The sequence below is a fragment of the Ictidomys tridecemlineatus genome, chromosome 3 (assembly GCF_052094955.1).
Source record: "Ictidomys tridecemlineatus isolate mIctTri1 chromosome 3, mIctTri1.hap1, whole genome shotgun sequence".
Classification (NCBI taxonomy): domain Eukaryota; kingdom Metazoa; phylum Chordata; class Mammalia; order Rodentia; family Sciuridae; genus Ictidomys; species Ictidomys tridecemlineatus.
In genome coordinates this window covers 62,555,143-62,570,960 of record NC_135479.1, presented here as the reverse complement: position 1 = coordinate 62,570,960, position 15,818 = coordinate 62,555,143, and the positions used below count along the sequence as shown (strand labels likewise).

The 15,818-nt window shown below is 39.5% G+C and overlaps 1 protein-coding gene across 1 annotated transcript in view; it reads left to right on the top strand.

Moving 5' to 3' along the window:
• Smcr8 (SMCR8-C9orf72 complex subunit) overlaps window positions 1–10,692 on the top strand; it is a 51,098-nt gene extending 40,406 nt beyond the window's left edge. The window contains exon 3 of the mRNA XM_078043008.1: window positions 7,761–10,692. Coding sequence (XP_077899134.1) covers window positions 7,761–7,802 — 42 coding nt within the window. The 3' untranslated portion in view covers window positions 7,803–10,692. The remainder of the gene's footprint in view (window positions 1–7,760) is intronic.
• The last annotated feature ends 5,126 nt before the right edge of the window (window positions 10,693–15,818 follow it).

Below are 15,818 nucleotides of genomic sequence, written 5' to 3'. Positions count from 1 at the left end.
ATTCTCACACCGAAATAATAATAGTGAATCAGTATATAAACAGAACTGTACGCCATGACAAAATGGAGTTAATTCTATAGATGTAAGATTGATTCAGTATGTGAAAACCAATTGATGTAATCCAATACAATTGATGTCATTAATAGGCTAAATAAAGAGTTATATTTTATGCCAGTTGATGCAGCTATAAGACACTGATGACAGAAATCAAGTATCTATGGGCATAGTGGCACATGCCTATAATTCCAGCTACTGAGGAGGCTGAGGCAGGAGGATCCTAATTTCATGGCCAACCTGGGCAACTTTGTGAAACTATTTCAAAATAAAAAAGTAAAAATGGGTTGAGGAGATAGCTCAGTGGTAGAGTGCTTACCTAGCATGTGTGATATTAAGAGAGAGAGAAAGAAACAAAAAAATTAACATAAATGAAGAGACATAACATATAAATGGATCTAAAGACTCAAATTAGTAAAGATGATAATTCATCCTAAATGCATACACAGATTTAACACAATACTTATCAAAATTCTTAGTAATATTGTTGTAGATATAGAAAAAATTATTTGAAAATCAAGAAAGGTAGAGGAATTGGAAGAGCTAAGAGAATATTGAAAAAAGAAGAATAAAGTGGAAAGAACCACCCTGTTCAATTTTATGACTTCTTATATAGCTCAGAATGGATACACAGATCAATTATACTGAATAGAGAACACAGGAATAAACATACACAAATACAATATATATATACATACATACATACATATATATATATATTTAGTTTTAGGTGGATACAATATCTTTATTTTATTTTTATGTGGTGCTGAGGATCGAACCCATGCATGCTAGGTGAGCAATTTTTGACAAAGATGGAAATCAATGGAGGAATGTGGTCTTTTCAACAAATGGAGTAATTGGGTATTCATAGGCAAAAAGTGAATTTTTACTTAAACTTCACAATGACATGAAAATTAAAGCACAGACTTAATTATATTTTTTTAATAAAACTTTTTGAAGAAACGATTGGAGAAAATACCAGGACCTAGTGTTTAGTGTTTTTAAACATGACAACAGAAGTATAATCCTTAAAAGAAAAAACAGAACAAAATGAAACAACAACACGTTGTACTTTTTCAAAATTAAAGGTTATGCTCTACAGAGACACAGTTAAGAGTATGAAAAGATTAGCTACAGGGGCTCAAGGTGTGGCTCAGTATAATCACCAGTACAAACAAAAATAAATACATAGACAAATAAGTTACAGATCAGGAGAATTATTTGCAAACCACATATCTGACAAAAGAGTCACACCCAGAATACATAAAGCACTCTCAAAATTCAACAGTAAATCCAGGTGTGGTGATGCACACCTGTAATCTCAGCCACTCAGCCGTTTGAGGCAGGAGGATCACAAGTTTGAGGCCAGCCTGGGCAACTTAGCAAGACCTTGTGTCAAAGTTAAAAGAAATAAAAAGGGGTAGGGATATAGCTTAATGGTAAAGCACCCTGATTCAATCCCCAGTACTGGGGAGAGGGGTGGAAGTTTGACAGTTAAAAACCAGACAAACCAATTAGAAATGGCAAAAGACATTTTACTGACAAAGCTTTATCAAATGAGCACATGAAAAGATGTTCAACATCACTAGCTATTAGCAGAATGAAAATGAAATCATAATAAAAATCATTATATGCCCATTATAATGACCAAAAAAACAAAAAAAATCCTGTCCATATCAAGTGCTAACAAGGATCTGATAGAACTTGGTGTGTCGGGGTGTCATACATTGCTGATAGTAATGAAAAATGCTACAACCACTGATAAATAGTTATCAATGATAGAACAAACTAAACATACTTTCCATAGCTACATTCCTGGACTCTTATCCCAGAGAAATGAAAACTGTGCACATAATCTTTATACAGATGGTCACAACAGCTTTATTTGTCAAATAAACAACTGGAAAGAATCAAAATTTTCTTCAATTGGTGAATAGTTAAAACTGTGGTACGTCCGTATATGGAATACTAGTCAGCAATATAAAGAAATGAATTATTGATAAAGAAAATACCATGGATGCATTGCAAGGGCATTATACTGCATGAAAAGGACAGTATCAAAAGGCTATGTATCATATGATTCCATTTACATGACATTTTTGAAATAATTATAGACATTTAGAACAAATTATTCATTGCCAGAAGTTATGGATAGTGTAGGGTAGGGGTAAAATTGTAGAGAGGAAAGAGATAACTAAAGGGGAGAGATCTTTCTCTTATTTCTCTGGGGTAAGAGCCCAGATCTTCATGAAAGAGTTTTGCATCTTGATCGTGGTGGCGGCTACATGAATCTACACATGTGATAAGGCATGTAGCTATATACACATTTTATCAATGTGGGTTTTCTCTTTTGATATTGTTTTCCAGTTTTGGAAGCTGTAACCATGTGGGGAACTGAATGAAGGATACACAGGATTTTGTTCTCCTCTCTTTGCAATTGCCTGTGAATCCATATTAATTTCGAATAAAAATTTAAGCCTCAAAGGGATCAGATTCACAAGTAACTGCCTTTTTGAACAAAGTTCAAACAATTTAAGATAGTAAAGTTCTGCGGGGTTGGTGGAAAGCTGAGGTAGGGGCAGGATGAGGTAGGATGTGATGGTTGGCAGTGGCACCCGGCTCCCAGGGTACCTGCTGCCTTGGTGATCCCAGGCAACAGCCAGAGAGCACAGCGGCTCAACTCCTGGAGAGAGGGTTGAAGAAAGCGGAGGGCAGCCGCCTGCGCCAGCGGTGCTGGGTGAAGGTCCTGCTGGGCAGAGATCATGCATTGCCTCCATTGGCTGCTGCCGGTTCCTCCTCAACCCCACCCTGTGAAGCCACTCTACCTGCTCAGCTTCCTCCTGGAGTGGAAACCTTGCACCATTTGTGCATTGGTTTTCCTGGAAGCTTCTGCTTCTCATCTGCTATAGCTGCAGGGGAAACTTTCCTGTACAGTGGCTCAGATTCCCCACTTCCAGAATTGGCATTGGCCCCCGGCTTTGTGGGCACAAACAACTGCCCTGGTAGCTTTCCAAGAAAGCAGAGGACAGGAGGGAATGTATTGGCATAGGTTATAAAGCACTGGGGTTTCAGATCCTGCAGTCCCCTTTCACCTGCAGGTCTGGGTTCCCACTCTCCAGCCCAGCCTCACATCCTTTATCTTTTTTCCTGCCTTTCTCAGAGTCAAAAGAAGGATACTCCTGTGTTCCCCTGTGCATGCTCTGCAGGATGGAAGTATGATGTGCTCAAGTAGATGTAGCAGCCCCCTGCTGAGTGAACAGGAACATTCTTGTGTGTTTCATAGCAGCCTGATCTCCTTGAGAGGTGTTTGGATATTTTGGGGTGTGTGTGTGTGTGTGTGTGTGTGTGTGTGTGTGTGTGTGTGTGTGTTCATATACATTTGTATATTCCTTTTAAAGAAGCTTTACGGAAGGTGTTCTGATTTTGAGGTTCAGCGGTGGCTAGCTTTAGTAGGATTTTTACTTAGCATGGGAATTGCAGAGGGACCAGCACACTGGACTCCAAGGTGGTTCAGACAAGACCCAGGGAAGCATCAGCCATCATCCTCCCGCCAGGAGCTTCTTCGTTCTTGCAGGTGTACACTGTACATTATGAAGAACACATAGGAAGACTCTGTGACTGGCACTTGCTTTTTTATTCTCAGCACTTCAGTAACAAGTGTTGGCAAATGAGACTAGCTCCTGGCCCCTGCCCAGTGGGGATCAGCATGGTTGTCCTTCTAGTCAGAACCATCCCTGTCTCTCACCTGAGGAGGGAAGGGAGTGGGCCAGGTAGAGGACAGAACTGGAGGCAGTCCATCTGGGCAATGGGACTGGAAGGCCACACTTGTGAAACATCTAAAAACATCAGGATTTTATTTCTGGTGTGTTTACTGCACAGCTGTTTGAAATGTTTAATAAAGCTGTATAAACTTTAAGAAAGTAAGATAGCAAAGCTGGGCACGGTGGCATGTGTTTGTAGTTTCAGCTGTCAATCACGTTGAGACAGGAGGATCTCTTCAGCCAGGAGTTCAGGGCTAGCTTGAGTAACATAGCAAGACCCAGTTTCTTGATAAATAAATGACGAAATAAATAGGAAGATAGCAAAGTCCAATTACTCAATAAATGGTATCGACAATGTCCTGTGTCTAATCAAATTAGTCGACACGCAGAGGAGACTCACCCGTAACTAAGAAAAAATATTAGTGGATAGAAAGAGATGCAAAAATGACAGAAGTGGCAGGCAAAGGTGTTCAGATGTTTAACAGTGTTTTCAATTGTAGTTATGTAGAGGAAAGTACAGCAAGAAGAGAGCTCGATTAAATAAAAGGAAGTTTCTTCAGAAAAATTAACAAAAATTAATGAACTATGATTTTCACTTATATCATCCTACTAATCTATGATGCTGAACATCTTTCCATATATTTATTTGCCATCTGTATATCTTCTTTGGAGAATATCTGTTCAGATCTTTTGCCCATTATAATAAAACAGCCTTAATGGGGTACCACTGATATATATCTCTCTCTATATCTCTCTATATATATCTATATATATTTAAAGTATATAATTTGTTGATTAGCAAAACCATTCTGTTTGCAACCTAATTCCCCTTTGCATGAGAAGTAATATATTCACAGGTTCCAGAGATTAGGATGTGGACAACATTGGGATGGCCATTTATTTTTTGTCTCTGTGTGTGTGTGTGTAGCTTAGTGGTAGAGCACATGCCTAGCATGTTTGAGGCCCTGAGTTCCATCCCCAGTACTGCAAACAAACAAACAAACTCTTGGAGACACTGTCCTATAGTTATTGTCTTGATAAGGGATCCCTGGTGTCATATTTTATGAAATGGAGGTTTGTGTCCTTAAATAGCTTTCGTTGGTCTGGATGGGTTAAAAATGTCTGATGGGGTTGGGGTATAACTCGGTAGCAGAGCACTTGTCTAGCATGCACCAGGCCCATAGTTCAATCTCCAGTACTGCAAAATAAAAACATACATTCATAAATAATAATACATTCATCCATGTCCCACATGAATCAAGACAGAGGAAAGCTCTGAAGGATTTAGTTGACAAACTGACTGAAACCTAATTTTGGAGCGAACATCCTCTACTACATGGGTAAATCCATTTCCTCTGCCATCCTTGTGGCTCACTGTGAGTGTGTGTGTATGTGTGTGTGTGTGTGTGGGGGAATACTGGGAACTGAAACCAGGAGCGCTCTACCACTGAGCTCCATCTCCAGACTTTCTATTTTTTATTTTGAGACAGGATCTTACTAAGTTGCTGAGGTTGACTTCACACTTGCAATCCTCCTGTCTCAGCTTCCTGAGTTGCTGATTATGGACATGTAATCTTATTTTGTTTATGCTATCTGTACTTTGTTTAAAAAAAAAAAAAAAGAAAGAAAAGCTAGCAGTGTCCATAAGGACAAATGTTTTCAATGCCTATTATACACTAGCTTTCATTCTTTCATCCAAGGAAAGTAAAATCAGTGTATGCAGGTATGGTAGGGGGGATAAAAGGTTCCTGATCATGTGCAGATCCTAATCCCTGGACTCTGTGAATATCTGTGAATATGTTATTTCACATGCTAAGCGGAATTAAGTTGTAACTGGACTAGTTTTGCTAATCAACTGGCCTTCAAATAGGGAGCTTACTGGGTAGGCTCAATGTAATCATGCAGGTCTTAAAAGTGAAAGGGGAAGGCAAGGCTATGGCTCTACTCCCCTTTGCTGGCTTTGAAGAAGGAGGAAGGGACCCAAAGCTAAGTAATGTAAACATCTTCTAGAAGCTGTTTAGGGCAAGAAAATGGATCCTTCCCTAGAACCTTCAGCATGAACACTGCCTTGTCCACACTTCAATTTTAGTCCATTGAGACCACTGGGATTTCTGACCTTAAGAAGTTAAAAAAAAAAAAAAAAAGTTTGCATTGCTTTAAGCCACCAAGACCATGGAAAAATTTTGTTACAGCAGCAACAAGAAACTTATACAGTGGGTAGTGGATGCTGGAGTGTGTAATGGAGGAGAGGGAAGAGGGACACTTTAGATAGGAATCACGTGAAACAAGTTGTAGTAATCATTCAAATTGAACTTGAATGTTTTACTGCTGGATCACCTCATCCATAGAGTATTGTGAGCTGGAATGTCTGGAGATTAGTGTGAATTAATTAGGTCACTGAGGGTGCAGCACTCAGAAGGAACTGATGTACTTCTTGTGGGACCCTGGCTAGAAGGAGTTTAAAAAAGAGCCAGAACATTGGTTGTTATAAAAGAGCAAACTTGGCCCTTCCTCTCTCTAGGACTTCCTATCTCACCGTGTGATTTCTCCTCTCACACACATCCCCTCAGTGAAGTCATCAGCTAGGATGTGGTGCAGCTGAGGGGCCCTCACCAGAGCTGAGGAGTTGCTAGTGCCATGCTCTTAAACTCCATGAACTGTGAGCTAAATAAGCTTCTTTTTAAATAAAGTTACCCAGCCTCAGATATTTCATTATAGTGAAAAAAAGTGATTAATACATTTTATAAAACACTACCATATATTATATTTTATATGTTTAAAGTGTTAGTTTAATAAGTATAAAAGTTAAAATATTTTTTGTAACTGTAAACACAAGAACAAAGAAAATTTATTATTTTCTGTCCTGGCAGACAATAAATGTATCAAGTATTTCACCTTTAATTGTTTTTTTTCTTGCTCTTATAGTTCTACTCACAGTATCTGTTTCTTGAATCAATTATAGTGTGTGTGTTTCTAGGAATTTGTCCATTTTATCTGTTATCATTTATTTATTTTTTATTTTTTTTAAAGAGAGAGAGAGAGAGAGAGAGAGAGAGAGAGAGAGAATTTTTTTAATATTTATTTTTTAGTTCTCGGCGGACACAACATCTTTGTTTGTATGTGGAGCTGAGGATCGAACCCGGGCCGCACGCATGCCAGGCGAGCACGCTACCGCTTGAGCCACATCCCCAGCCCTGTTATCATTTATTAACATAAATTTGTGTCAGCCATTATTTCTTTTTTTTTTTTTTTGAAAGAGAGAATTTTTTTAATATTTATTTTTTTTTTTAGTTTTCGGCGGACACAACATCTTTGTTTGTATGTGGGCCACCTGCTTGCCAGACGAGCTCGCTACCGCTTGAGCCACATCCCCCAGCCCCACCATTATTTCTTTAAAAATTTTTTTAATCTCTTTTCTCTCTTTCTCAGCTCCAGGAGCCAAGGCAAGGTCAGTCAGGCCCAGTACTCTCAGTGGTGCTGTGCCTCAGGTAGAGCCTTGCTCTCACCAGTGGGGACGGGGTGGAGGAAAGGAGGCCCTACCTTCTGCACTCAGCCACAACTTAGCCTCAGAAACTGGTAGTTGAAGACAAGATGAGAAACTCAGAATTTCTGCTTTCCTGAGAAGACAGCCCTCTGACTGGGAGGTGGGGGGAAAGAGAGTCAGTCCTGTGTTCTTGGTTGTGCCAGCCTGGGGTTCAAGGGCTTAGGAAAGTATTACAGATCTTCCCTGCCGCGTGTCTGTGTGACCTTCGCACACCCTTGATGGGACACCTAAAGAATGCTGACTTCTTGGTGGGTTTGGTTCACTCATGAGAACTCAGAATCACTCACTTAAGACTGTCACTCTCTAAGGATCTGGCCCGTCCTTGAGGGGACAAAGTGTCCTTGAGGGGATCTAGGTCAGCAGGCTGTTAGAATGAACCTTTGTCCTAACTTGTATTTAAGGAAGAGCTCACCAGGAGTAAGACTTTGGACTCTCCCCCATGAACAGGACGCTCTGCCTGGGACTTCCCTGTGGGGACCTTGAAAAGCTGCCCTGGGACTCCCCAGCTCCTGACTTCAGGTGCTGGTGTTTTCTCTGGTAAGTGATGTATTTTCTTCTCTTTCTCTCCCACCTTTCACTTTTGCTTTTGCTTTCATGTGACTACTAAAACAAACACTATCTTATATAAAGAGAGTCTCTTTATCGTCTCTCAGAACCGACCTGCCAAATTCAGCAGCTGCACTCATATGTCACATCTTAATGTTACTGGGGTCAAATTTCTGTCTCTCTGAGCTGCCAAGAGGGAGTGTTACTGAGTCCTGGGGCAAAAGCCCTGGCTCTAGGGGTCCCAACAGATCAGCCCCAATCCCCTATTTCAATATACCTAGCAAAGAAATGAGCAGTGCAGGAGGGCAAGAAAGGAGCTTTAATTAACGTGGTCATCATACTGGGAAGAACAGACACAGGGGTACAGTGACCAAAGACCCTTCTTCAAGGGGCTGATAGAAACTTTAAAAGTTTTGTAGAAAAAAAAAAAAAAACAAGCTTGCATGGCTGGGGAGTTTGCAAAGCTGGCAGAGTAGACATCTGGTCAAGCCATGGTCCTGTTGGTCATTATGTCAGGGCTGGTTCTGTGGAGCTCTGGGAAGGTCATCATTTCATAAGGAGGCAATTTGGTTCCCACTGTGAGATGGTTGCTCCTGCTTACTGGGTCAACTTCAGTCCCATCAGGAGGGGATTGCACCTTGTTAGAGCCGGTAATCTTGTCAGGGAATGTTCTGTAAGACTCACTGTTGACACTGGACATGGGAATATTGACTTAGTGACTGTAGAAATGAAAACAGGTGAATGATCACACGGGCAAGGCTCTTATTATGGCTTCTGTTTGTGAAGGGAGACAGAGCATGGACCATTCTGGCTCCCAGAATAAAGGGAGGGAGTCCCTTTGATTCATGTGAAAGGTCTTTTTGCAAGGGAGCTAAGCTTTAAGAATGCTAATTGGCTTTAGGTAGCTTTCAAAGGTGTGTTTTCTTTTCTGTGAGGGCCCTTTAACTCTGAGGAAAGCAAGAGTTATCCAGGAGCCAAATGTTAGTTTTTCATATTGATGCCACATCCTGTATAAATATTTATCTCTGCCTTCTGACAACAATGAACTGCTGTAGCTGTTAAGATCACACATGGAAGGGAACAGAAATCATGGCAAGTAGCCAGTTAAGGGCCCTGGGAATGTGTCCTTTTGGTGGCTCCTTAACAGTTTTTATCCTTTACCTTGTTTGTCCTTGGGGAGTCATGGCAAGAACATCCTGGCCCCAGTGATGCCCAGGGCTCTGAAGCTGATATGGTTGTTTGTGGGGAATGGGTAAGGCACATACCAAGCTTTCAATAATTAACAAGCTACAAGTTAATGTAGGAGAGCAAAGAGAGAACTTACACTATCTTTTTTTATATGTTGATGGACCTTCATTTTATTCCTTTATTTATATGTGGTGCTGAGAATTGAACCCAGTGCCTCACACATGCTAGGCAAGTGACGAGCCCAGCCCCAGCCCCAACACTCTCTTTTAATGGCTGTTGAGCCGTGAGTTAAGGTCCAGGAGTGCATTTGTCCCTACGGTGGTCTCTGTCTTACTATTCTTTGAGTGTAGTTTCAATTCCTTTTCACAAAGATGCTTACCATTTGGACCTGTGATTTCTACAATCCAGTGCAACTGCAGAAGAAAGTAGCTCACGAGAAAAAAAACACTGATGAGGCAAATGGAATCAGGGACAAAATGGAGTTGGTTAGATCAGTGGCTGGGTCCTATTCTGGAGGAGGACACATTTTGGATTAAATATCACAAACTCTCATTTTTCTTGCTGTATTTACTGGATTTTCTTGAATAAATATTTCTTCATTTGCTGCATGCCTTTAGGATCATGTTCAGAGACTAATTTCTTCACAAAATCATTTTCACCAGTTTCCCTTGGGAGCAGATCCCCTGAGCTATTCAGATGGTCACGTCAGAAGTAGAACACAGGGCAGAAGAGTCTTAGATGCATTCCTTTGTGTGAAAGGGAGTTGGACACAAAATGTTGTATTTAAGATTCTAAATCTGGATGGCATACTCAAAAAAGCAAAACCATGGAGATTAAAAAAATAATAATAAGTAGGTACCAGGAACTGGGAGTGGGAAAAGGGTTTGACTATGAAGGGGCAGCAGGAGGGAATTCTGGGGTTGCTGGAACTTTTCTGCATGGCATTTCAGTGTGAGGAGAGGACTCCATAATTTTGCTATGGACTGAAATGTGTCCCCCACAATTCATATGTTGAAGCCCCAACTTCTACTGTGGGTGTATTTGGAGATAGGGTCTATAAGGTAATTGACATTAAATGAGGTTATGGGGGGGACCCTAATCCTATAGGACTAGTGTTCTTGTAAGAAGAGGAAGAAGCACCAAAGTGCTCTCTCCATGTGTATTGAACACATGGGAACTGAGAGAAGGCAACTCCTATCCTTAAACCAGGATGAGGGGGGGCTGGGGTTGTAGCTCAGTGGTAGAGCGCTTGCCTAGCATGTGCAAGGCCCTGGGTTCGATCCTCAGCACCACATAATAATAAATAAATAAAACAAAGGTATTATATCCAACTACAAGTAAAAAAATTAAAAACAAAACAAAACAAAAAAAACGAGGATGAGGATCCTCTCCAGAAACCAACCCTGATGGCATATTGATCTTGGACTTCTGGACCTGGAGTTGTGACAAAATAAATTTCTGTTATTTAACCTACCCAGTGTGTGTGGTATCGTACACCTGAGCAGACCAATACACATTTATCAAAACCGACAGAACTGTGCATGACAAAGAGCAAACTTCATGAATGCAAATTTTATAATACTGGCCAAGGTATGCAAATTATAATTTAGATGGTGACAAACAAACATATCTATATTTCAAATGAATCACATGATCAAGGTGAAAGGAATGAATACGTAACTGACCTAATTAAATCCAAAAACAAAGAATTGCTAATGTTTGCAAAAAGAACTATATAAAAGTAGTACTCTGTTGGTAAATTTGTTTCTCAGAGGGTCAGGTCAGGAATTTCAAAACTGTTTTAGATGTGTCCCAGGGTTGAGCAAATTGATTATAGAGAGTCAGAGCCAGACTTGTCACTGTTACAGAGGGAAGCTACCAGTAAGGAAAGAGAGAAGACTAGAATGAACCCTATGGTGCTTAAAACAGTATACATCCAGGTGTGTGTGTGTGTGTGTGTGTGTACATACACAGGGAGTAAACAGATATATTCCTTAGCACTGACAACTGACGGGAGAGATGCTCCAGCATCGATGAGTACACCTGGTGCCCAGAGCCTTCGTTCTTGGATCTGAATCGGGTGAAATACAAACTGATCTTGGAGCATCTTGTGGTGCCCAAAGTAAGGAAGTGCTAAAAAAAAAATTAAATTAAAAAGGGTACGTTTAAAGACTAGAACTCAAACTGAAAGAGTTCAGAACGATTAGAGCAATGAAACAATGATAGAATTGGTTTGTAACCCAAACCATAAAATAAATGCCCTTGAGTCTATGGTGATAATAACAAAACAACTTAATGATTTGTAACCCTCCCTTTCAGAAGAATTACAATTAATAAATAAAGAAGGAATCAAGAAAATAGAAATACCACTGTTTTGGTTTGGATATTGTTAAACCGCGACGCAAAGAAAAGATCACCGACTCCAACTGGAATCAAATTAAAGCAAGCTTGTAATTCCAACCGGCTGGGCTGTCTCTCCTGAAACCCGTGGGAACAGAAGACAGCCCGCAGCTCTCCAGGAGTTCAGCTTTATAGCACAGAAAGTTACAAAAACGGGGGGCGGGTGTCTTGAGAACTTCTAGATAACAGAATTTTGACAAGTATAACGCAAAGGCTAGTTAATAAATTTAACTGGTTCAGCACTTAGGGAGTAAATTAGATCCCCACATCAGAACTTATGAGGTTCCATTAAAGTTTCAGAGAGGGTCATTATCTGGCCAGGAAGAGCCAGAATTTATGAGGCGCTACTAAAGTTCCAGAGAGGATTGTTATCTGGTCAGGGAAAGCCAGGCATGGGTGAGTTCAAGGCACTGGCAGGCATTCCAAGCAAGTTTAGATATCGCAGTATTTTATAGTAAAGCCAAAATTAACTTTTAATGCCTTTGTGGTGAGATGGCTCTCAATCTGAAGAGGGAATTACGCTGAGTTTATCAATATAAGGTGTCACCCCCAAATCTTCCGAGTTAATGCAGGAATGCTCAGAGTTGAAGTGACTGGATTGTGAGAGCTGAAAACTGACCGGTCCATCCTAGTTTGAACGGAATGACCAGGGCGTCACTGGAGCCAGGTGGAACATGGCTGGAGGAAGTGGGTCACTGGGGATGTACCCTGGCATGGGTTAATTTTCCCTGTAGCCCCTTCTTCTCTCTCTCTGGGGTCTCCCTTGAAGAAAATGAAAAGACCAACCACAGAATGAGAGAAAATATTTTCATTACTTAATCTTATAAATAATTTGTATTTTAGAAGACTTAAAGTTTATCTTTTATAACTCAAAAACAAAAAAGGAAAACCAATTCAATTAGAAAATAGGCCAGGGACTGGGCTTGTGGCTCAGTGGCAGAGCATTGCCTAGCATGAGTAAGGCACAAATAAAGGTCCAATAACAATTAAAAAAATAAAAATAAAAATAAAAAATGTTAAAAAAAGAAAAATAGGCAAATGATTTAAGCAGTCATTTCTCCAAAGAATGTATAGAAATAGCAAAAGCACTTGAAAAGATGTTCAGCATCGTTGGTCATCATGATACTGAAAATTTGGTCCTTGTTACTGGTGCCAATATAGACAATGAAAAGTTTTTTTTTTGGGGGGGGGAATACCAAGGATTAAACTCAGGGGCACTCAACCACTGAGCCACACCCCTAGTCCTGTTTTGTATTTTATTTAGAGTCAGAGTCTCACTGAGTTGCTTAGCGTCTCACCTTTGCTGAGGCTGGCTTTGGACTTGTGATCCTCCTGCCTCAGCCTCCCGAGCCACTGGGATTGCAGGCATGTGGTACTGTGCCCAGCCTCAATTTTACCGTTTTGATGGGAGGAGGGTCAAAATCCAAGACTTGTCCTGGGAATGTCTCTCGAAATTAATTTGTCTATCATATGCTACTAGTTTTTGAGTTTTTTTCTTTTCTGACAGTAGAAAATGTAAACCTGATCTTTTGTCTCTTGTGACCATCTCAAGAAAGCTTTGGTTTCTCCCCCTTACTCACCTCAACTGTCATCACCTTAAATGGTCCATGTTAGAATTTTTTTTTAAAGATTGAGAAGACTGGGCTGGGGTTGTGGCTCAGTGGTAGAGCACTCACCTACCACATGCGAGTGGTAGGGTTCGATCCTCAGCACCACATTAAAATAAATAAATAAAATAAAGGTATTGTGCCCAACTACAACTAAAAAATAAATATTAAAAAAAAGATCAAGAAGACTTTTAAGTGCCTTTTTCAGCCCAGCAGCCCAAAGCCTGTGAACTGCAGAGGATAATGACTAGCTTCTTGCTCAGAGAGGTTGGATGGGAGAAATACAGTAAGACAAAACCAAACTAAGGGCCACATGCGTACCATAACTCACATGAAATACTGAGGTCTGCTACAGGTCATATAACTTCTGCTAGCATATGCCATTCATTGAAGGCACAGCCTAGACCTGTCCAGGGGAATTCCCAGCATATGATGTGGAAGTGGGTTACTGGGGCACATACCTGGCACAGAATGTCCTACATCCTTATTTAGTTGAACAATGGAATCTATGACTAAAACTTTATCAGTACACACAAATCTTTTAAGATATTTTATTTGTAAATAATTCCAAATTTACAGAAAAGTTGCAAGAATAAGAATAGTACAAGGAATATTTTTATATCCTTTTTCTTAACTATATACTGCTATTGCTAATATTTCACCCCATTAGCTTTACTGCACATATATATGATTGTTATGTCTGTTATATATGTGTTATATGCATGTTATATGTGTGCCTGTTTTTATATATTTATATATATATAAATCATTGTTTTTATCAAACCCTTTGCCTCTAAATGCTCAGCACATTTCATGAAAACCTTCTCAGAGCTGGGGGATAGCTCAGTGATAGAGTGTGTGCCTTGCAAGTGTAAGGCCCTGAGCTGAATATTCAGCACAAAAACAAAAATGAAAATAAAGAAGAGAGAAAATTTCTTACAAACTACAGCACAGTGACATAATTAAAAATCTAATCTACTATTCATATTCCAATGTTGCCAAATGACACTACAATTTCCTCCTTCCTCACTTCTGCACACCTGTAATCCCAGCTATGTGAGAGGATTGCAGGAGCATTGCAAGTTCAAGGTCAGCCTCAGCAACAATTGTGAGACCCCATCTCAAAATAAAAACAGGCCTGGGGGATGTAGCTCAAGCATCATCAAGCATCTCGGGTTTGATCCCCAGCATGACGTCCCTCAAGGTTGTCTCTGGGTCAGGGGTGTAGCTCAGTGGTAGAGCACCTGCTTAGTGTGCATGAGGCCCTGGGTTCAAATATAGTGTCTTCCAGTCCATGACATTGGATGTCTTCCTATTTATTTAACTCTAATTTATTTCAGCAATATTCAGTGTAAAAGGTTCTCTTTATGAGTAATTATATTCCTAGGAATTTTAGGAGAAGGAATATTATTTTTCAGGATACAGTTGTAAATAGAATTATTTTCTATAATACAATTACAACTGATTTTTGTGAGTTGGTTTTGTGCCCGGCAACTTTTGTGATTTTGTTTATTAGCTGTAGTAATTTTTTGTGGGTTCTTTGAGATTTTCTTAATGTGACATACCATCTGCAAATAGAGATAGATTTAATTCTTTTCCAATTTGGTGCTTCTTATTTATTTTAGTTACTTAAATGCTCTCCCTAGTATGACATTGAATAACAGTGGTGAAAGTGGACGTTTGTGTCTTGTCCTGATCTTAAGGGGGAAACTTTTGGTCTTTAACATTTGAGTAGCTGTGGGTTTTTCTTTTTTTCTTTTTTTTTTTTCTGTAAGTGAGGGATACCAAAAACATTGAGTGAAATGGTCATTTTAATATAATAATACTTTAGAATTTTTTCATTAAAATTCATCAGGAAACACTTTGGAAATTTGGTGCTTTTAATTATCAAACACCAAGGACCTATCTGCTAATGACGTGTGCAACTAATTTAGTAATTAGTTGTTAATATGTTTAAACAAATAGGTCACTTTAATATCCAAAGTCAATGATCCATTTATCCAAGTATGTGCCAGAATTTGCTCCTAAAATGAAAATTTGCTCCTAAAATGAAAATTTGCTCCTAAAAATGTGGGTTTTTCTTAAATAACCTTTATCATATTGAGGAAATTCCCTTCCATTCCTAGATTTCTCTCTCTCTCTCTCTCTCTCTCTCTCTCTCTCTCTCTCTATATATATATATATATATACACATATATATACATATATATATTTTTAAATCCTGAAATTGTATTAGATTTTGTAAAAAATTTTCCCTATTGATCTTTTTCTTTGCTAATTGAGATGTTTTGCCCACTCTGTTCTACTAATGCCATGTATTACATTGATTTCCTTATGCTGGATCACCCTTGAATTCCTGGGATAAATTCCTCTTGGTCCTGGTGTATAATCCTTTAATGTGATGTAGGGTTTAATTTGCTAGGAATTTCCCCAGGACTTTTACATTTATATTCATAAGGACTGTTGACCTGTAGTTTTCTTTCCTTTTCATGTCTCTGATTGGCTTTGGTGTCATGTTGACATTGATTTCATAAAACTAGTTCGGAAGTATACCCTCCTCTGCTGACCCCCCCTTTTTTTTTTTTGAAGAGTTTGAAAAGCTTAAATATTGGGTACAATTCTCCCGTGAAGCCCTCTGGTTCTAAACTTTTCTTTGTTGGGAGGTTTTTGATTTTGGACTTCATCTCTTTCATTTTTATAGGTCTGTTCAGATTTTCT